At 36.0% G+C, this 22962-nt stretch overlaps 1 protein-coding gene across 8 annotated transcripts in view; it reads right to left on the bottom strand.

Annotated features, from left to right (window-relative positions):
* The window catches only part of sh3pxd2aa (SH3 and PX domains 2Aa), a 181724-nt gene that overhangs the window by 106073 nt on the left and 52689 nt on the right, over window positions 1-22962 (bottom strand). For all 8 annotated transcript variants that reach the window (XM_056456607.1, XM_056456605.1, XM_056456604.1 and 5 more), the window contains exons 3-5: window positions 12182-12257; window positions 8090-8166; window positions 556-647 (exon numbers count right to left, since the gene is read on the bottom strand). In XM_056456607.1, coding sequence (XP_056312582.1) covers window positions 556-647; window positions 8090-8166; window positions 12182-12257 — 245 coding nt within the window. The remainder of the gene's footprint in view (window positions 1-555; window positions 648-8089; window positions 8167-12181; window positions 12258-22962) is intronic.

Consider the following 22962-nt stretch of genomic DNA (forward strand, 5'->3'; position numbering starts at 1 on the left):
GACATTTTGTTTGGTACCCATGAGGTCAAAATTTACTGGTATTGCTATAGTTGTGCGGACATTTGGTCCAGCTCATAAATCAGTGTGTGAGTGATTTCAGTGGTTTACAAGGATAGTTTTTTTTTTTTTTGTATAATGACATGGGTATGACCTAGTTGTACTCACTGTAAAGAAATGCCACACAATTCCTTCATGTTGTCCCAACAGAAAATGATAAAGTTACCGTAATTATTTTTACAAATGTAAGTGGATTGAACATAAAACAATTAAGTTGTCCCAAAAAAATTCAACTTATTTTAAATAAGTAGTTAGACGATTTGTCTATCATGGTGGTTTACAGGGACATGCCTGATGTCCTTGTAAATTAAAAAGCTTAAAATCATACTTAACAATGTCTTTTAACATTAAAATTGAGTTTGATGATTGGATTTAGGAGTAGGGCCATATAATCAGTGGTTCTTACAGTATAAAATATATTACGCCTATGGAGAATCCTCGTAAACCCCCTAAACCAACAAATATGTGTATGTCTGTGTGTGTGCGTGAGACACTCACTCGACAGGAGGGTTGATATCATCTGGTTTGGTCTCAAAGAAGCGCAGAACTTCCTCACTCTGAGAGATCTGTGGAGGAAGCCGAACCAGTGCCTGGCGAACAGAAAAACAGACCATTATAGAGTCGTCTTAAAATAAATTCAGCAAATGAAAACATATTCAAAGAGGATGGTGTATTCAAGTCATTTTTGGACATGTTTGTCACAATTGTGGCTGTGTCTTTTTCTCATTTCAAGCTCAAAATGCGTTGTTGTATATGCTATTTAAAGTCAGTGTAATATAATTTTAAGTTATTGTTTCTAAAGTTAAAATGACTCTTGAGGTATATTTGATTCAACTTTTAAAAAATGAAGGCAAATACAATTTTAAACATCCAATGACAGAACATTTGAATTTTTTTTTTTCTGGTACAGACATTAAACCTTAAATTGCCGTAGTAAGTGAACCGAAATGTTGAACTGCTGCAGTGGTGCTGTGGGTGGAAACTTGCGCATTAAGCAGCAGTAATAATATAATAAGATCCCGTTTGTAGGACCGAAAACTAAATGGCTTGTATTTTCACATACCTTTACAGAAATGCTTACAAATTTCTAGTTTTTCCTTTTTCATGTTTTATAAATTGGTCAGTGGGACACTATTACTATAACTGGATCCTACTTTAGCACTTAAACCAGGGGAAAAGTCACATTTTCATTATACGTGTAACAGAGGCCAGCTAGGGAAGTGCCCTGAAGTAACCTACTTGATAGAGCAACCGACTCTCATACAAAGAATTGCCAGTTCGATCCAAGCTTGGAGCAGGTTAGGTGGTGTAGGACCTGCAGGTTACATTGGTACCGTGACCCCGATGGGAGTGAGGTTTAGGGGGATGAGTGTAACAGAGGCCAGCTAGTGAAGTGCTGTGCAGGTAAATCTCACTCCTCTGACCTCTAAAAGGAGCTCAAGCAACAGATGATAGAGGCCTCCTTGATAGAGCAGCCAACATTATTATAAAGAATTGCCAGTTCGATCCAGGCTCAGAGCGAGTTGGATGGTGTAGGACCGGCGGCGTTACATTGGTGCCATGGCCCGGATGGGAGTGAGGTTTAGTGGGGTCAGTGTAAAAGATGCCAGCTAATGAAGTGCTGTGCAGGTCCTCACTCCTCTGACTTATAAAAGGTGATCTAGCGACAGATGCCAGAGGCCAAGGTCTTTGGCCTCCTTGATAGAGCACCCGACTCCCACACAAAGAGTCGCCTGTTCAATCTCAACACAGTGCGTGTGGGGTGATGTAGGACTGGTGGGTTACATTGGTGCCGGAGAGTCGCCGGTTCGATCCCAGCCCAGTGTGGGTTGGGTGCAGTAGGACCACTGGGTTACATTGGGTTGAGATTTTGGGGGTGAGTGTAACTGAGGCCTGCTAGTGAAGTGCTGTGCAGGTAAACCTCACTCCTCTGACCTTTAAAAGGTGTTCTAGTGACAGACGCTAGGGGCCATGGTCTTTAGCCTCATTGTTAGAGCAACTTACTCCCCTGCGAAGACTCGCCAGTTCGATCCCAGTTTGGCATGGGTTGGGTGCAGTAGGACCAGTGGGTTACATATGGGGGCTTGTCTGGGATGGGAGTGAGGTTTGGGGGAGTGAGTGTAACAGAGGCCAGCTAGTGAAGTGCTCTGCAGATAAATGTCATTCCTCTGACCACTAAAAGGTGCTCTAGCGACAGACGATAGAGGCCTCCTTTATAGAGCAACCGATCACCGGTTCGATCCCAGCTCGGTGCAAGTTGGGTGGTGTAGGTGTAGGTTACATTGGTGTCTTGACCTGGATGTGCGTGAGGTTTAGGGGTTTGGGTGTAACAGAGGCCAGCTAGTGAAGTGCTCTGCAGATAAATGTCATTCCTCTGACCTCTAAAAGGTGGTCTAGCAACAAATGTTAGGGGCCATGGTCTTTTAGCCTCCTTGTTAAAGCAACTAACTCCCATGCGGAAAGTCGCCGGTTTGATCCCAGCTCAGCGTGGGTTGGGTGAAGTAGGACCAGTTGGTTATACATGGGGGCTCATCCGGTATGGGAGTAAGAATTGGGGGGTGAGTGTAACAGGCCAACTAGTGAAGTGCAGGTAAATCTCACTCCTCTGACCTCTAAAGGTGCTCTAGTGACAGACGCAAGAGGCCATGGTCTTTAGCCTCCTTGATAGAGCAACCAACTCCCATACAAGGCAAGTCAAGGCAAGGCAAGTTTATTTATTTAGCACATTTTATATACAGTGGCAATTTAAAGTGCTTTACATAAACAAAGAACCAAAGGGTCCCATACAAAGGGTTACATACCTACCCTTTAAAATACTGCGATAAAGATGCGATTTTGCTTCAGTGCATCACTTAAACATTTGTCTAACAAATTCAGCCTGTGTTTCAACTGCTTTACAAGCTCTTAAACATGATGTGAAAATTACTGAAAGAACAGAGGGGAGAAGGAAAAAAAATGAAAACGGAAGGAGCAGGAGAGGGAAGAATCCCTGGAGAAAAATGCTGTTATTTATTTATCTTTGAAGAACACAATGCAATTAAATGGAGACGGTTTGTCTAATTAAGGCTTTCACAGGAAATAGCTAGTAAACATCCTACGTTTGAGCTCTTCAAAGACTCGTCTCTTTCTTTCTCTCTCTCTCTCTCCCTCTCTCTCTCTCTCTCTCTGTTTTACAGGGAAAGGACAGAGGAAATCTGGAGGAAGTTAGTTATCTAAATGTCATACGATCAACTGTCGCATAATTAAATGTTGACTTAAGTAAATGTTAAACTGGCTGCCAATTGTGTACTTTAATTTAGTGTAATAAAAAATAATAAAGTAAATAATTAAAAACAGTAAAATACAACTTCCAATATAAAATTTAAATACAATATTGCTGAACTTGCAATAAATTACATAATTACAGGCTTATTTAAAGGTGGCATATACTGCATTGGTTTCATAAGTTAAATAGTTCTCTGATATCTACATATTAGGTTTATGGCTTTGGTACGTTCAAAAAAAATCTCCAGAAATGTTTTTTTAAGCTCATTTATTACTTTACAAAATACTCATAGAATTAGAAGGTCCATGATTGACCATATATGGTTCGTGTCGTGAATAATAATGAGCTCAGACACACACACAGCATGATGTACACTGAACACGGACAAATATAAACTCAATCAGAGTAACGTTAATCTATTTTGCTTACCAGATCTGTTGTGGATAAAGGCTAAATTATTATTAAACTTGACAAAAGAGAGTGATAGAGATGTATCGCATTGCATTTTGAAGCTATAGTCAAAGACAAGACAGCCAGGAATTAATATTAACTTTTGCGTGAACAAATGACATTCGAGCAGAGTGATGACATGATTCAGCAGTCTACACGTGTTTGTTGAAACATGCATATCAAATTTCACAATAAACACAATAAATTAACAAAAGATGTGGCTAAAAATACCTCATGCCTCTTCAGAGTTGAGACGAATAAATGTATAATCTGTAAATCTTGCATTTTGCATCCTGAGCCATATTTGAAACATGTCTTGTGTTGTCATTCCTACATAGTAACATACATACATAGTAAGTGAAATGTTTGCTTAAAAATAATTAAGGGAGAAAATGTATTATCGTTGGCTGTCTCAATAGCCAATAGGCGTGCATATTAATAATTTCAGAGCTTTTTTTTATGATCTCAGAGCTTGATGACATGGCTGCTCGTCAGGTCCGGATGAATGACCTAAAGGAGGCATGCATGCAAATGAAGAGGGCATGGCCCGTGAGTCTCATCACAGTTTGTTTTGTCTTCTGATTGGGCCGTTGTCAGCTTCAGACATTTTGGAGAAAATAAAATAAAATAAAATAAAATAAAATAAAATAAAATAAAATAAAATAAAATAAAATAAAATAAAATAAAATAAAATAAAATAAAATAAAATAAAATAAAATAAAATAAAATAAAATAAAATTAAATTAAATTAAATTAAATTAAAATAACACTACTTTAGTGATAAATTAAATAATAAATTAAAATGTAAATATATATATATAAACATATATTTATTTATTAAACATATATATAAACATAGCAACATATATATATATATATATAAAATGTTGAATGTTGAAATACATATATAATATAATGTAATATAATATAATATAATATAATATAATATAATATAATATAATATAATATAATATAATATAATATAATATAATATAATAAAATTACATAACACATCTTCTGTACAAATAAACTAAACATCCAAATCTGAAGTACTAACTTTTATTGCCAGTAAACAGTAGTCAGTCTTTTTGAATTATTTTGTTTGTATGTATGTGTGTGTGTGTGCGAGTGTGTTTTATTTTCTCTTCGGATATTTAATTATGCAATTAATTATGGATATAACATTAGAGATGAGCATCTGGAGGATGTATAATTTTAGGTTCTAAAGTGACATCCTTTATGTGAATGTAATGGAGATTGTTGTCACAACAGCACTCCATCCAAGACATCCCATAATGCTGAGTATCTCAGCTCAGTTTAACAGCTGCTCTCCATTTGAGTGTGCCTCTGTGTTTGTTTACATCCACTGTCTCTGTATGTGTGTGCGTGTGTGTTTAAAAAAAAAAAAGTGGTCTCTATTCCAACAGGAAGGAGGGGGAAGGAAAGGGAAAGATACAAGACACTCGAGGGGCAAAGATAAAGAAACAAGTCATTAAAATCCCTTCAAGCAATTTAAGGCTGTTATTGGGTTAGCTACGTGTTTGTCGTCATTTCTATACTTGTGTAACTGAATGTGTCGTGTGTGTCAAAGCCTTTCACAGACTCATTTCTGTTTGTGTTGAGGGAGTTTTGTTGTTTGGCACATTAGCATAATCATATTTCAGCAAGATGGCAGATATTATGCGATAATGAGGCAAATTCGCTCTCAAACGTGATAAACATGCATAAAACTCAAAGTGTATAATATTTGTGGTTTGTGAAGATTTGACACTGCTATTTATGCCTTGAAACTCCCTAGAGGAAGTCAAAACAAAAGGTTTAGGGCTCTTGAAAGTACACTAAATAGTTTAAATTCAGTATTTTATATAAAGGGTCACAATTGCAAGTTGCGTTATACATTTTTAGTTGACGAGACTTAATAATAATAATAATTCCTTACATTTATATTATTTTAATATTTTAATATTTATATTATATTACATTTATACTTTTCTGGACACTCAAAGCGCTTTACACATTTTTGGGGGAAATCTCCTCATCCACCACCAGTGTGCAGCATCCACCTGAATGATGAGATGGCAGCCATGACGCCAGCTGATTGGTGGAGAGGAGACAGAAGGACAGAGGCCAGTGGGCAAATTTGGCCAGGATGCCGAGGTTAAACCCCTTCTCTTTTTCAAAGGACATCCTGGGATTTTTAACGACCCCAGAGAGTCAAATTAAATTCATTCTATAAGGTAGTTGACTAAATAAACGACAATTTAAAATGAAAATGGTTATTGCAAACTTGATCACATTTGCTATAAGTCTTACGCTGCGTTCACACCAGATGCAGATGAAGCTTCAAGCGTGAGTGATTTACATGTTAAGTCAATGCAAAGATGTAAATAGACATCCTGCAGTACGATTAGCTCGAATGAGAAAGCGTATGACACGATTCGCTCAAATTAAGCGGTGCGAATGATGTGATTCGCTTGAATGAGGAAGCATATGATGCAATTCGCTTGAATGAAGCGGAGCGAATGACGTGATTCACTTAAATGAGGAAGCGTATGACGTGATTTGCTCGAATGAAGCGGTGTGAATAATGCAATTCGCTCGAATGAGGAAGCGTATGACGCGATTCGCTCGAAAGAAGCAGTCGGAATGACGCGATTCGCTCAAATGAGGAAGCGTATGCCGCAATTCGTTCGAATGAAGTGGTGTGAATGACGCAATTCGCTCGAGTGATGAAGCGTATGGCGCGATTCGCTCGAATGAAGCGGTGTGAATGATGCGATTGGCTCGAATGAGGAAGTGTATGACGTGATTCGCTCGAATGAAGCGGTCGGAATGACGCAATTCACTCGAATGAGGAAGTGTATGGCACGTTTCGCTCGAATAAAGCAGTGCGAATGACCTGATTCGCTTGAATGAGGAAGCATATGACGCGATTCGCTCTCATGAAGCGGTGTGAATGATGCGATTTACTCGAATAAGGAAGCGTATGATGCGATTCGCTCTCATGAAGCGGTGTGAATGATGCGATTCACTCAAATAAGGAAGCGTATGACGCGATTCGCTCTCATGAAGCGGTGTGAATGATGCGATTCACTCGAATAAGGAAGCGTATGATGCGATTTGCTTGAATGAAGCAGTGCAAATGACGTGATTCACTCGAATAAGGAAGCGTATGACGCGATTCACTCGAATGAAGCGGTGGTGGTGTCGCAGACTAAATTGAAGAGCGGGGGGTTTGGATTGTGTCATGGACGAAAGTGAAGAGGGATGGGGAGTCGCTTGGTTGGTTGTGCGTGTGAAGAGGGGGATCGATTTCAGAGGTGCCGGATCCGGATCAGGCTTGTTCCGGCACAAATTAAGCCATGTTTCCATCGTCCAGGTACAGTTTCTGGAGGAGTTTATGAAATCACAGAGCTGGGTGCACCTCTGGAAGGATCTAGAGGATTTAGACAGCGCCGAATGAATCTACGCTGTTTTTCAGACTTCCTAAAGCACATTAACACAGCTATTCTCTCAATAAAATCCATGTTAGCCATTTAGCAATGAAGCTAGAGTCACCGGGCAGACAGAAGCCCTGCCCGTGATGCGAATCCGAGTGTTTTGTGAAGTGAATTTGACACGCGAATAAAGCGAATTTGACGCGCGAATGAAGCGAGTAAACTCAAAATGTTCACGCGTCTGTTTACACACGAATAGCGTGATTTATTCGCACATGCCGTGTCTGGTGTGAACACAGCATTTCAGACAGAATTTTGAGTTAATTCTTGGCAATTGTGACTTTATTAACTAAATATAAATGCTGAGGCTAAAAAGGGTCAAAACTGGTCAGAATTGTGAGTTTTAAACTTTAAAGTTCCAAGAAATAAAGCCATAATTACAAGAAAACCTATAAATATGCAACTTCAAGAAATAAAGTCAGAGAAGTGAGATAAAGTAGCTTGTTTTTAGGAATGTGCTTTGATAATTGTGTGACAACATTGCCTGTAATAGTATTTTTACCATACTCACAGTAAACACACACACAGCTCCTTAATAACTTTTTCAAAAAAGAAAAACCGGCTTAATACTGAACCCGGAGGCAGGCCAATGCAATAACAACACTTTTAATGATGTCCTGAGTCGCACTTTCCCATGACAACATGTGACACAAACATAAACAGTGTATGTTGAAGGACAAAGCTATATAGAACCTCTCACAGTTTAATGGCTTTCTAAATAAAGTAATATTGCCTAAGCATATTAGATAAGAAAATAAAAGAGGACAAGAAAACAAAAGCTTGGACAAAGAGAAAGGAAGGAAGGAAATGAGAGACTTACTCTGCAATAGTCGTCAATAAAGCGTAGTCTCTTCATGGCCACGTCTCTTACATGACTTCGTCGGAAAAGGATTTTGCCTTTAAAATAAAAGAAAGAATCAAATGCATGGTCTACTCCTGGAAATCTTGCAAGAATAATGAAAAAGATGTACATGAGTGCTTTTATCAAGTGTATTATAAGCATTTTGTATAAAGGTAACAAGGTAACATTATTTTATGGCAGAAGTTATAAACATTTAAAAAATAATATAATAATAATTTAACTAATATAATAGTAATATATCATTTAACAAATTATTCACAAATCTGATTACTTGATATTGAGTATTCTGATTAATTGTCTTTAAGAAAATTAAATTAAATTAAATTAAATTAAATTAAATTAAATTAAATTAAATTAAATTAAATTAAATTAAATTAAATTAAATTAAATTAAATTAATGATTGAAAGTACAATATGAGTTGACAAGTAAACAATTATTTTACAAAAAAATACATATAAATATATAAGTATAAATAGTTAAATCTAAATAGCTAGTTGTCATAATCATGGTTGTGCCAGTTAAACTGTTTGCAAATATTGGCTTGACTAAAAAAATAAAAAATAACTAAAAACTTTCACAGTTGTAAGAAAAGCCCAGTGAATTTTGAGTAATGCCATGTCTCTTTCTGAGATCTGGAACATCTTAATCAGCTTCAGACATTTTGAATAAAATAAAATAAAATAAAATAAAATAAAATAAAATAAAATAAAATAAAATAAAATAAAATAAAATAAAATAAAATAAAATAAAATAAATAAAATAAAATAAAATAAAATAAAATAAAATAAAATAAAATAAAATAAAATTAAATTAAATTAAATAAAATAAAATTAAATTAAATTAAAAATATATACTAAATATTAGATAAAATATAAAATTAAATTAAATTAAATAAAAAACTTTGAAAGTGAAATAAAAGTTGACAAATAAAATATTATTTTAGACAAAATATAATATTACAAAATATACATATAAATATACGCCTATGAATAAACTAATCTAAATAGCTACTTGTCATGCCAGTGAAACTATTCACAAAAACTGGCTTGACTGAAGAAAAGAAACTTTCACTGTTGTAAGAAAAGCCCAGTGCATTTAGAGTAATGCCATGTTTCTTTTTGAGACCTGCTTCAGACATCCTGGAGGAAATAAAATAAAATAAAATAAAATAAAATAAAATAAAATAAAATAAAATAAAATAAAATAAAATAAAATAAAATAAAATAAAATAAAATAAAATAAAATAAAATAAAATAAAATAAAATAAAATAAAATAAAAAAATTGAAAGTAAATTAAAGTTGACAAATAAAACAAAAATCGTAAGAAAACTCCAGTGAATTTAGAGAAATAAAATAAAATAATAAATTAAAATAAAATAAAATAAAATTTGAAAGTGAAACAAAAGTTGACAAATAAAATATAATTTTACACAAAATATAATATTACAAAATATAAATATACACCTATAAATAAACCTAAATAGCTAATAAAATAAAATTAATTAATTAATTAAAATTGAATAAAAGAAAAGAAAATATGGAAGTAAAATAAAAGTTGACAAATACAATTTTATTTTACACAAAATATAATATTGCAATATATAAATAAACAAACCTAAATAGCTCCTTGTCGTGCCAGTGAAACTATTCACAAATACTGGCTTGACTGAAGAAATAAAATAACTTTCAATGTTGTAAGAAAAGCCCAGTGCATTTAGAGAAACGCCATGTGTTCTTCTTGAGATCTGGAACATCTTAATCAGCTTCAGACGGTTTGGAGGAGATAAAAACCCACCCCATAGCACCAAACTCCAGCTGTCATGCTCTCAAGCTCAAGAAAACACTCAGAGATACTTAGCAGTGTGCTAGAAAAGACAGATGAATTCAAAATAAAAATGTTGTAGCTTTCAGTCTAAATCCTTAAACTCTAACGTAACTTAAAAGTTTTTGGCAGGTTATAACTACATTAGCTTCAACCGCAAGAAATAAACGCACAATTATGAGGAAAAATATGCAAATTACCTTGCAGAATGTTTCATAAAATCACACTATGCTGCACTAATTTATCTTGAATTGTACATACCCATTGTACATATACATTTGTAATTATGTTCATATCTATCTGTATACCTCTGATTATTATTAGCAACCTGTACATATATTCATCTATTGTAAATCTCTGATCATAGTTAATACAACCTGTATATAATGTTTATAGTACATCCATTCAATTTAATTCAATTCACCTTTATTTGTATAGCGCTTATACAATGTAGATTGTGTCAAAGCAGCTTCACATAAAAGGTCACAGTAAATAGGAACAGTGTAGTTCAGTTTGTAGTGTTTAAGTTCAGTTCGGTTGAGCTCAGTTCAGTGTTGTTTAATAATCACTACTGAGAGTCCAAATATTGAAGGGCAAATCCAACGATGCGCAGCTCTACAGATCCCGAACCATGCAAGCCAGTGACGACAGCGGAGAGGGAAAAAAACTTCACTAATGGCGGAAGTGAAGAAAAAAAACCTTGAGAGAAACCAGGCTCAGTTGGGCACGACTGTAAACATCTGTAAACATCACCATAGTTTTTCTATAATTGCACTTTATAACTTATATATCCTGCACTTGCTGCTATTGCACTCCTGGTTAGACCTAAACTGCATTTTGTTGCCTTGTACTTGTACATGTGTAATGACAATAGATAATCTAATCTAATCGAAAATCATTCAAATACTAGCTCTAAAGTTTTCTTTAATATCTAAAATATTTAATATCTTTTCTTTAAGATCTAAAGTAAGACTTTTTAAGGCCTAAAATTTAGATTTTGAGATTTAAGACATTGTAAGACTTTATAAGACCCTGCAGAAACCCTGACATTCTCGCATGAAAAACAGTTAAAACTTAATTGCGTGATACATTAATTATAGAGCCATTGAAGTCAGGGGGAAATGTCTAAATTTAGGGTGTGTTAGGACAATTAGGCAAGTCATTGTATAATGATGGTTTGTTCTGTAGACAATTTTTTTTAAATGCTTAAAGGGGCTAATAATTTAGAATATAGAATGAAAAAAATCTAAACTGCTTTTATTCAAGCAGAAATAAAACAAATAAAACTTTCTCCAGAAGAAAAAATAGAACAGGAATCACTGTGAAAAATTCCTTGCTCTGTTAAACATCATTTGGGAAATATTTAAAAAGAAAACTAATTTCACAGGAAGGCTAAATAGTTTTGACTTCAACTGTATATGTGTGAATACAAGGAAATCTGACCTGTCCCACTTCACCGTCCCACTGGAGTCCAACAATCAGACTGGAATTAAATAGAGACAGCGCATAGATTTAATGATTTGCCACCTGACACCCCAATATTCCCTTACAAATCCTCACAATGGCTTTCATAAGCCACTTAATATTCCAGTAATCTAAGCCAATTACACTGCATTCCAGTTTAGATCCATTGGACAGCCAGTGATAGTCAGAGCGAGTGTGTTCATACTGAGAGAAAGAGAGATGAACAAACTGAAAGTATCAGATGGAGAGAAAGAAGAAGACACACACACACACACACAACACATCCAGTGAAAAGAGCAGCCGCGTCAGCAAGCCAAGAAAAAAGCCCTGTCTCCATGTCTCTGTGTCTCTGTCTCACTCTCCTCCTTTTCTTCTTATTGATGGCTCTTGTTCTTCAGCAACGGTGCTGCTCGTCTCAATGACTCGTGTGCTTCCTGCATGCGTGAGGGTGTGTGCGTGTGTGAGGGTGTGTGAGTCAAGAACAGAAGCACGACCCCGTCCTAGCATAACCATGACTTATAGCGGACAGATCTGCTGACGCTGTGGATATGGAGGTTTGTGTGCGTGCGTGTGTGTGTATGTGTTTGTCTGTGTGTGGTTCTATGTGTGTGTATTTGTGTTGTATTTGTGTGTGTGTGTGTGTGGGTGTGTGTGTGTGGGTGTGTGTGTGCGCGTGCGTGTGTGTGTGTGTGTGTGTGTGCATGTGTGTGTGTTTGTCTGTGTGTGTGAGTGTGCGTGTATTTGTATTTCATCTAAAAATCACCTGGAAGAAAAGGGATAATCCTCTTTTTGGGATCTTTCTGCCCTCCCTCGATTGGGAACTTGTCGAGAATCTGCATCTGTGGAAGACACAAGAAACATCAACAACAAATTAGTCTAATCAAATCATTAGGGTGTACTCACACTCGGCTATCTGAACCATGCACAGGCACATTTGACCCCCATTTCCCGGTACTTTGACAAGTGTGAGTGCTCCGTCCCCTGGCCCGTTTGGAAGAGGTGTGCCAGAGCGTGGTTTAGTACTGTATGTTTAGCGGTACGCTTGTAGTGTGAGTGCAAAGCAAACCGAAGATGTGACGTCACTCTTAAGGAACTGTTTCATATGGATTTATTATCAATCTTACTTTTCAATGAACTGTCATAGTTATCAAAGATACAAACCCCTCGCTGCACATCAGCTGATACCTTCAGCAAACCTCCTAATACCTGCAGCACAATGACTTGCATGAACATTTATGAGCGTCAAAAGTGGTGGATCTGTTCAGCAAAAGATTTGACTGTGTGTCACTGCATCCCAAATGACTAAAAATAATACATATCAATATAGCTAAAGCAATCTTCATGGTACGGAGCGAGAGCGCTTCTTTTGATATCGGTAAGGGTGTCAATCACCAGCATATTAGCGGTCAAAACACGTGCATGACTGCATTAAATATTAGCCCTATCCTTTTTTTTTAAAGTCGAATATTGTGCATGTACACCTTTGTCTCTCAAAAGTTCATATCAATAAATTTCCTTTTTGAACCATCAGGTGGCAGTCTTTGTACTTTTATTTCGAAATGCATCTTGCATAAGTTTTATTAAAATATATATTTTTAACTTAAATTATATATCCAATATAATTATATATACATATATATACATATATATAGTTAAAATATATATTTACTATTTTCCTAAGTGTATATAACTACTGTAAGAAATTATCAGCATTTGGTAAATACTTTCAGTATTATCTTAGCTTGAACTGACCCAATCTAATCCTGTTTACATGAAATGAGCCTGCCTCCGAGCAGGTTTGAGCTACCAGAACTGTTGCTATGATAACAACTCTCAGATGAGTCTTGAAGAACGAAACGATCCTGGATCATGTCAAATCATCAACATCCAAATCCAGCTAATTGAGTAATCCACGTACGAAGAACGGACCCCAGGTCTCATTCACTTTCATTGTTGGTTGTAAAAAAACAGCTCATTCTGCTGCTTGAGTTTTCAAACTGATATGTATTTTATTTATTTTATTTTTTATTTTATTTTTATTTTTTTACACAGAGGCATTTTTGTGTGCCAAAATAATTGTTTAATCAGAGTTTAAAACTGATTCATTGACAATTTAACAAAAATGAGTTGAGCTGTTCTGATCTTGGCGTACTATAATAGTGAAAATTCATTCATTCCTTTTCCTTCGGCTTAGTCCTTTATTTATGAGGGGTCACCACAGCAGAATGAATCGCCAACTATTCCAGCATATGTTTTACGCAGCGGATGCAGTTCCAGCCACAACCCAGTACTGGGAAACACCCATACACTCTCACATTCACACAATTTTGTATATTCAATTCACTTAAAGCACGTGTCTTTGAGCTGTGGAAACCGGAGCACCCGGAGGAAACACACGTGAACATGGGGAGAACATGCAAACTCCACACAGAAACGCCAACTAGCTGTGAGGCAACAGCACTAACCACTGAGCCACAATACCGTCAATAGTGAAAATGCTAAAAACTAAAATAAATAATACAAACCTCGATCTCTGTTAATAATCCTGAGCCTATTTTATTTACTTTATTTTCTTTAGCTTCTCCGCGATCGCTCTTTTGGGGAATTTTAAGTGCAAACAGCTGCAGATTATTTCTAAGGATCCCACAAACAAATGTAAACCTCCATTCTTAGAATCAAAAACAACTCCAGGAAAGCGTCAGCAGAAGCTGGAGGATTCTTCACGAGCTGCTCCCATGCAAATGTGACCCTGCAAGAGCTCTGACTGAAAGCTCCCAGTGGGCTGCAATCATTAGCAAGAAACATTTACAAGAACTGAGAGATTCTGTACAAATTTAGGAGGAGATGCTGTGGGAACCAAACTGCTTGACGGTTACGAATAGATTAGGAAACGATTTGAAACTCTGAATGAAAATGAGTAATAATTTGTCATCTGATGAAGAAATTTAAACAATATATATGTGGACAGGCAGCATAGTGGTTCACATATATAATATTTGGCGATTCATTCTGCTGTGGCGACCTCTGAATTAGAGACTAAGGCGAAGGAAAATGAATGATTGAATGAATTAATGAATATGTGGACAGAGATGCAGCATAAATCATGAAAAAAGTTATTCAAATGTTTCCTGATCTTAATTGTTTCCTGCTGATATATCTTTGGAATGTTTAAAGAACCATTTAAATCTCTTAAAATCACATTTAAGCTGTTTTGGGAGTTTTTAAACACACGTTTAGTTTTAGTTTCTTTAGTTTTTCCCCCAGTTTAGCTCCTATTTGGTTTGCTCCTTGGTTTCTAAGTATGTTTTTATTGGTTGCTATGGTTACTGATTATGTTCCACACCTGTGTCTGGGTAAATCTAGATACACGGCTGGTGTGTGATATGCACATCAATATAGCTGCATTTTTTACGACACTGTAAAACAATAATTAATATTTTTACAGTACTGTGACAGTTGGGTTTAGGGTTAGGGTAGGGGAAGACATTAACAAATAAAATGTATTGGGTAATTTAATAGATAACATAAATAATATTCGGTACAACTACTGTTTTCCCGTTAATGAGAGGGTTAGGTTTAGGGTTGGGTGGAGGTAGACATTAATAAAATACAATTATTGGGAAATTTAATAAATAATATAAATCATTTTTGTTAACTTCCGGACGCAGCCATATCTGATCTAGTAACAACCCTGTGTCTGATTAGAGGCCATTCACATACACTCAAAAAATTATTTATTTTTTTGCTGGTTATTGAAACTACAGTATTTTGGCACAAGTTAATTGACTTATGTTCAATCCACTTAAATTAGCACAAATAATTGAGGTAACTTAATCGATTGTTGTTGGCACAACATAAAGGAATTGTGTGGAACCCAGCATTTTTAACAGGGTACTGCATCTTTCACATGCTCAAATCCATTATTTCAGATGAAAACATGCTGTGAGCGTGCACAAATAGAGATTTATGTTTCACTAAAATCACCCCCAGCAGCAACTTCTTGAAAGTTATGACATAACAAACCCTCGTTTACAGTTTGAGCTCTGATCCAATTATTTTAACAAAATTATTTGTGAACGTTTCAAAGTATGAAGACGTTTCAGAATTTGGGGGAGGGTGGGTGACTTTAAACTGACCGACTTTGAACTGATCATAAGAGAATGACTCCCTGAATCATAAACTGAATCATCCAGACAGACAGAATCATTGTGGATTATTTGATTATGTTTTTATGAGTTACTAATAATTTTAATAAGATCATATATGATAAGAAAAACTTTATTGCCAAATTACTGTCGACTGTTACTGTTGACAAACATTGTCAGCTAAAAAATTAGTTTTTAGATTTGGAATCATTTTTTGTTTGAATCTTTTAGAACCATTCAGATTCTTTAAACTTTCTTTTACACTGTCTTTATTGATTTTAGGGGCTTTTAACATGTACTAAAGAAAGCCTTGAAAAAAAAACTTGAAAAAAATCAAAGGGGGGCTAATAATTCTGACTTTAACTGTATATATACACACAAAACAACGGTATCAATAGAAAGTGATACAAGAAATTACACTAAGAAATTATTTGTATCAGCTTTCTTCAGAAATCATATTTGAAATCAAAAGGATTCCAAATTTGAAAAAACTTTTCAGGCAAACAATAGGACATATCTTGCAAGCATTGTTTAAACTGTGGGCTTTCTTTATTTTTCCAGTAACGAGCTATAATAAGTTTTGCACGTAATAAACAGAAAGTTAATAGTTTCTTATCAGAGCAAGTAAAAGTGCTTATAATAGGATAGTTAATTAGAATATAGAGTTTTGGACATTTGGGAATATTCTGTTTTAATTTCATGGATAAAAGGTTTAGAACTTTCTCTCAAAAATGTTCAACCAAAGGACATCTCTTTATTCCATTTAACACATTGATGAGGAATATTTGGATTGAATTTTTGAAGCAATTCTAGAGTTATGTATAGTCACATATTCCATTTATATTGCAGAAGTTTATTCTTTACACTTTTAGTTCTAAAATACTGGGAAAGCTGAGAGACATTTACATTTTTGAGGCTCTTTTCTATATTTCTAAACTGGCTTTTAATTTTTTTTCATCCAATGGTTCCTGTTAGAATATTTGCTCTTCTGGTAAGGCTGTGGATCCAGGACAAAACAGTGTTATAAATGCTAGTGTTACTGAAATATCTTCCCCCAAATCCTACTCAGTAATGTTTTAGCATAATTCCATGGTACATGGAGTGGAGTAACTGAAATCTGAGTCAACTCAGACCACACAAGGATTACAGAAACCCCTATTTGAGAGGTCAATGCAAGCAGTAATTGATGCACACCGATACGGCTGTGAGGATCTGGATCAAATAGCATGAAGAATTGGAGGATAAAGTCAGATCACATCTCAAAGACATTAAACATCTTGCACTTTCATTTAGCCAAAATCTTAAACTTAAATATTTATTCTTTTAGCAGAATATCTAGTGTCATTTTAAAACATTCAACAGATCTTGTTTGTAATGTATACAGTGAGAATCACAGTGAGTTTTTGAACATCAAGACGTGCTAATAAATATTTAACATTTAGTCTAGGGTAGGTTAAGGGTTTGCAGCTGGAAGGGCATGCGCTGCATAAAACTTATGCTGGATAAGTTGGCAGTTAATTCCACTGTGGTGATCCCTGATAAATAAGGGACTAAGCCGAAGGAAAATGAATGAATGAATGAATAAACAAAAAAGCTAATTCAGCTTCGATCAAATTTGTTTTCCACATGTTGGCGGCCATAGGAAATTAATTTATTTCATCAAGGATGTGTTACATTTATTTAACGAATATCCCTGTACACTCACCGGCCACTTTATTAGGTACACCTGTCCAACTGCTGGTTAATGCAACTTTCTTATCAGCCAATCACATTGCAGCAACTTAATGCATTTAGGCATGTAGACAAGGTCCAGACGATCTGCTGCAGTTCAAACCGAGCATCAGAATGGAGAAGAAAGGTGATTTAAGTGACTTTGAACGTGGCATAGGTGTTGATGCCAGAAGGGCTGGTCTGAGTATTTCAGAAACTGCTGATCTACTGGGATTTTCACGCACAACCATCTATAGGGTTTACAGAGAATGGTCAGAAAAAGAGAAAATATCCTTTGAGCGGTAGTTCTGTGGGCGCAAATGCCTTGTTGATGCCAGACAGACTGGTTTGAGTTGATAGAAAGGCAACAGTAACTGAAAAAAACACTCGTTACAACCGAGGAATGCAGAAGAGCATCTCTGAACGCACAACACGTCCAACCTTGAAGCAGATGGGCTACAGTAGCAGAAGACCACACCAGGTGCCACTCCAATCAGCTAAGAACAGGAAACTGAGGTTACAATTCGCACAGGCTGATCAAAATTGGACAATAGAAAATTGGAAAAACGTTGCCTGATCGGATGAGTCTCAATTTCTGCTGTGACATTCAGATGGTTGGGTCAAAATTTGGTATCAACAACATGAAAGCATGAATCCATCCTGTCTTGTATTAGTGGTTCAGGCAGGTGGTCTAATGTTGTGGGGGATATTTTCTTGGCACACTTTGGGCCCATTGGTACCAATTGATCATCAACGCCACAGCTTAATAAAGTGGCCAGTAAGTGTATATCATTAATTTTAAATTGTAAAACGTTTACCGATTTATTTTTATTTGCCCTTTTGAAAAACATCAGAGACGAAAACAACAAAATCTAAATGATTACGCGCTCTTGACCTGTAGTGCGGGATGTTTTCACTGTTTATTAGATATTTGTATACAAATGTGATTCTGCAAACGTGTTTTCCAAATGATACTCTTTTTGACCCTGTTGGTACCTTGTACTGAACACCATGTTTGCACAAACGACTGACTAAGATCAGTGACTAACAGAGCAAAATAAATAAATAAATCAAAGCACTTGTATGTAGATCTGTGTAGGTTGTGGAGGAGGAAAACAAGACATTCACTGCTCAGTGTGCAGAGAAAAAAGATGATCCGAAAACAAATGAGAAACAAAATACAGATACAGAGATAAAGAGGGTGAAGGAATGTAGGAGGAGAGATATAACAGGACAAAAAGGCATAGTAATATATGATAAATATTTAAAATGGCAGCAATCGGAAGATGAAGATGAAGGAAGAGAAGAGAAAGGATGAAGATGTGAGCGAGGACACACAAAAAAACGAGGAGAAGTTGTTATATTTCCTAAGCACAAAAGCACCTGGAAGACTTCCTGAGTCTCCATAGCAACAGGGGGTGGGGAAAGAGGAGAGCAAGACAGTGATTGGACGGCAGGGTGTGTGTGGAATAGAATGGATATGAAGAATGGAGACACACACACACACACACACACACATACATATATCTATACATCAGCTTTCAGATACAGCATTTCCGTTCCATCTGCTGCAGTTATTCCATATCAAATCATATGTGCCTTTATTATTCATAAGTTCTCATGAGTTCCTTCCTGCTGGCTGAACATGAGGAACATGTATATCATGTTATCATACAACTCCCTGAGGTGTATATGAACAACTCTCACAAACAAATGGGCAATATTTCATCAAATAAATCTAAATGAATCACATGAAAAAAAGGTAAGCTTAAAAATCAATGTAGGAATATATATAGGTCTGGCTTATTCTTTGTTCTGTGACAGAAAGGAAGTAATTTAACAACAAAAACATCTAAAATAGGTTAATTTTTTTAATTGCTCAATTTTGTGCTTATTATTTTGTTATTTTAATTAGCACTATTGTACTAGTGATTTTTTTGTTTTCATTCATTCATTCATTCATTTTCTTTTCGGCTTAGTCTCTTTATTCCACAGTGGAATGAACCACCAACTTATCCAGCATATGTTTTTCGCAGCGCATGCCCTTCCAGCTGCAACCCATTACTGGTAAACACCCAAACACACTTATCCACAAACATACAGTACGGCCAATTTAGCTTATTTAATTCACCTATAGCGCATGTCTTTGGACGGTGGGGGAAACCGGAGCACCCGGAGGAAACCAACGCCAACATGGACATGCAAACTCCATACAGAAATGCCAACTGACCCAGCTGGGGCTTGAACCAGTGACCTTCTTGCTGTGAGGCGACAGTTCTACCCCCTGAGCCACCCTTTTTGTTTTCATATTGATTTAAAATATCACTTGAAGCTATTTTATTCTCCTATTTGAGATAAAAGTCATTCATTTATTCATTCATTCAGTTTCCTTCGATTTAGTCCCTTTATTCACTAGGGGTCGCGACAGTGGAATGAACTGCTAACTTATCCAGCATATGTTTTACACAGCAAATGCCCTTCCAGCTGCAACCCAGTACTGGGAAACATCCATATAGGGGAGAACATGCAAACTCCACACAGAAATGCCAACTGACCTAGTCAGGACTCGAACCAGTGACCATCTTGCTGTGAGGCAACAGTGCTAGCCACTGAGCCACCATGTCGGCCATGAAAGTCATTATATGATAGCAAATGTGACAGTGTTTTCTGTGGTAGCTATGCTGTTGCTAGGGTGTTGTTTACATAATATATAAATGCTATTATTATTACTATTATAGTTACAGTTGTTTTTATTTTGGTATGAAATTAATTGGGGCGTCACGGTAGCACAGTGTGTAGCACTGTTGCTCACTGTTGAGCCTCAGCTGGGTCAGTTGGCATTTCTGTGTGGAGTTTGCATGTTCTCCCCGCGTTCATGTGGGTTTCCTCCGGGTGCTCCGGTTTCCCCCACAGTCCAAAGACATGCGGTAGAGGTGAATTGGGTAAGCTAAATTGTCCGTAGTGTATGTGTGTAAATGAGGGTGAATGGATGTTTCCCAGTGATGGGTTGCAGCTGGAAAGATAATGAATAAACTAAATTGGCCGTAGTGTATGTGTGTGAAAAAGTGTGTATGGGTGTTATTTTCCCAGACATGGGTTGTGGCTGGAAGGGTATCCGCTGCATAAAACAAATGCTGGATAAGTTAGCGGTTCATTCCGCTGTGTCAACCCCAGATTAATAAAGGGACTATGCCGACAAGAAAATGAATGCAAATTATTGTAAGTCCAGTAGACAGTGTTTTGGGAAGTCTCAGGGGTTGACAGGGGTTGTGTTACTAAGTAAATTAATATATAAATTGATCATGGGCTCTACATCAGATTCAGCTCCGTGAGGTCTCCTGTTCAAAACGAGAGTGACTGTAACTCCAGCAAAGACAGAGATAAGTGTGTGTGAGCCACATAAACCTCATGATTAGCCCTTTCAAGCAGCTGCACCAGGGGACCCTCCTGCTAAAACCCAGCTGTAGACACTGAGGACGGAGAGTGAGCTCTATCATGCAGCTCTATCAATCAGCTTTTCAAGTCAAAACTTCTAAACACTGATTCCTGCTATGGTACTACTCTACACTATATGTTCTACCCATTTGTGACATTTCTCTTCCTTTAGCCTAATGTTGGTTTCTTGTACCTTATGTACTGTAGTAAAGAAAAACATTTCTTGATCCTTGATACTGTATGTCTCATGACCCAAATTACAGCAGTGGTCATGTGACCTATTATTACACCCAGATGGAATCTGCCAATAGTATCTGGATGCAGCCTTTATGATGCAAGTTGAGTTTGCATCACTCAGCGATGCAATGTCAGACAGAATGAACTCAATGGGGTGAGTGATGTCACTGTGACGGGTAGGGTTAGGGGTGGGGTTAGGTAAGCGCATTAAAAAGCATTGGATGCAGCTCAGATTTCACTGTACCAGGTCTGCATCCAGACCCCTCTAAAATCTGCAGCCACAGATCATTCAGTCTGTTTATTTACTTATGTAACTGTACGTAAATATATGATTGTTAAGTTTTTATATTAATTTCAGAAATATTATTGAATAATATGCAATGGTTTAGATCAGTGGTGGGCAAACTCGGTCCTGGAGGGCCGGTGTCCTGCACAGTTTAGCTCCAACTCTAATCAAAAACACCTGCTTATAGATTTCTAGTGATCTTGAAGACACTGATTGGCATGTTCAGGTGTTTTTGATTAGAGTTGGAGCTAAACTATACAGGGCACCGGCCCTCCAGGACCGAGTTTGCCCACCCCTGGTTTAGATGATTTTTATGTAATACCATTTGCAATGCAATATATTGTCTTTTAGTAGATGTATTAAATGAGACGTTTACTATAGCTTTGTTTTCCAAACAAGAAAAGTATTGTATACCTTAAATAAAAGTTAAAATGCTATTTTTTTTATTTCATATGATTTGTTTTTAGTTTCGCAAAATTATTCAGAATTCTTTTTCAAATTTTTTTTTTACAAAATTCTGTGCAAAAATAGCAACATAAAAGTCCACAGACTCTGTTGTGCCCTGTTTATTGGTCTGATGGTGTCATGAGGATGTTATGAACAGCCTATCACACCAAGTACAAAAGTACTTTAAAGACGAACTGTTTTTAGGGAGAACTGTGAAGTATTTCAAATGAATCCAAGTGACTGGCTTCAGTGAAGTGACAAACATCAAACATCAAAAACTCTCACACGCCATCATCCACCTGGAACCACACAAAGTGAACTCAGAACGTTCAATTAATAATAAAAATAAGCTGCTTTTGCGCAGAGAAATCACAAAAATAAATGTCCACATTCTATGAAGGAAACGTAAGTAATGGTTGCGTATGCAAAAGCTATCACTACTTCACAGTTGCTAGGGTTCTGGGCTGTTGCTAGGATGTAGAAGGCCAACAAATAAACAAAATCACAGCACAATATATTATTTTTCGGCTTAGTTCCTTTATTAATCTGGGGTCACCACAGCGCAATGAACCGCCAACTTATCCAGCATGCAACCTATTACAGGGAAACATCCATACACACTCAATCACACACATACACTACTGACAATTTTAGCTTACCCAATTCACCTGTACCGCATGTCTTTGTGGGGGAAACCGGAGCACTCAGAGGAAACCCACGCAAACATGGGGAGAAGATGCAAACTCCACACAGAAACGCAGACTGACCCAACCAAGGCTCGAACCAGCAACCTTCATGCTGTGAGGCGACAGCGCTACCAACTGCGCCACCCCATATTATATTATATTAATTTATATTATATTATATTATATTATATTATATTATATTATATTATATTATATTATATTATATTATATTATATTATATTATATTATATTATTTTATTGTATTATATCATATCATATTGTATTGTAATGTGTTGTATCATATCACATCATATCATAACAAATTATATAATATATAATCATTTATTATGTTATATTATATTATATTATATTATATTATATTATATTATATTATATTATATTATATTATATTATATTATATTATATTATATTATATTATATTATATTATATTACATTACGTTACGTTACGTTACGTTACGTTATGTTATGTTAGATTATACTATATTATATTACATTACATTACATTACATTACATTACATAATATTATGTTACGTTATGTTACGTTACGTTACGTTATGTTACGTTACGTTATGTTA

Source organism: Danio aesculapii, chromosome 1 (assembly GCF_903798145.1).
Source record: "Danio aesculapii chromosome 1, fDanAes4.1, whole genome shotgun sequence".
In the NCBI taxonomy this organism is placed as follows: domain Eukaryota; kingdom Metazoa; phylum Chordata; class Actinopteri; order Cypriniformes; family Danionidae; genus Danio; species Danio aesculapii.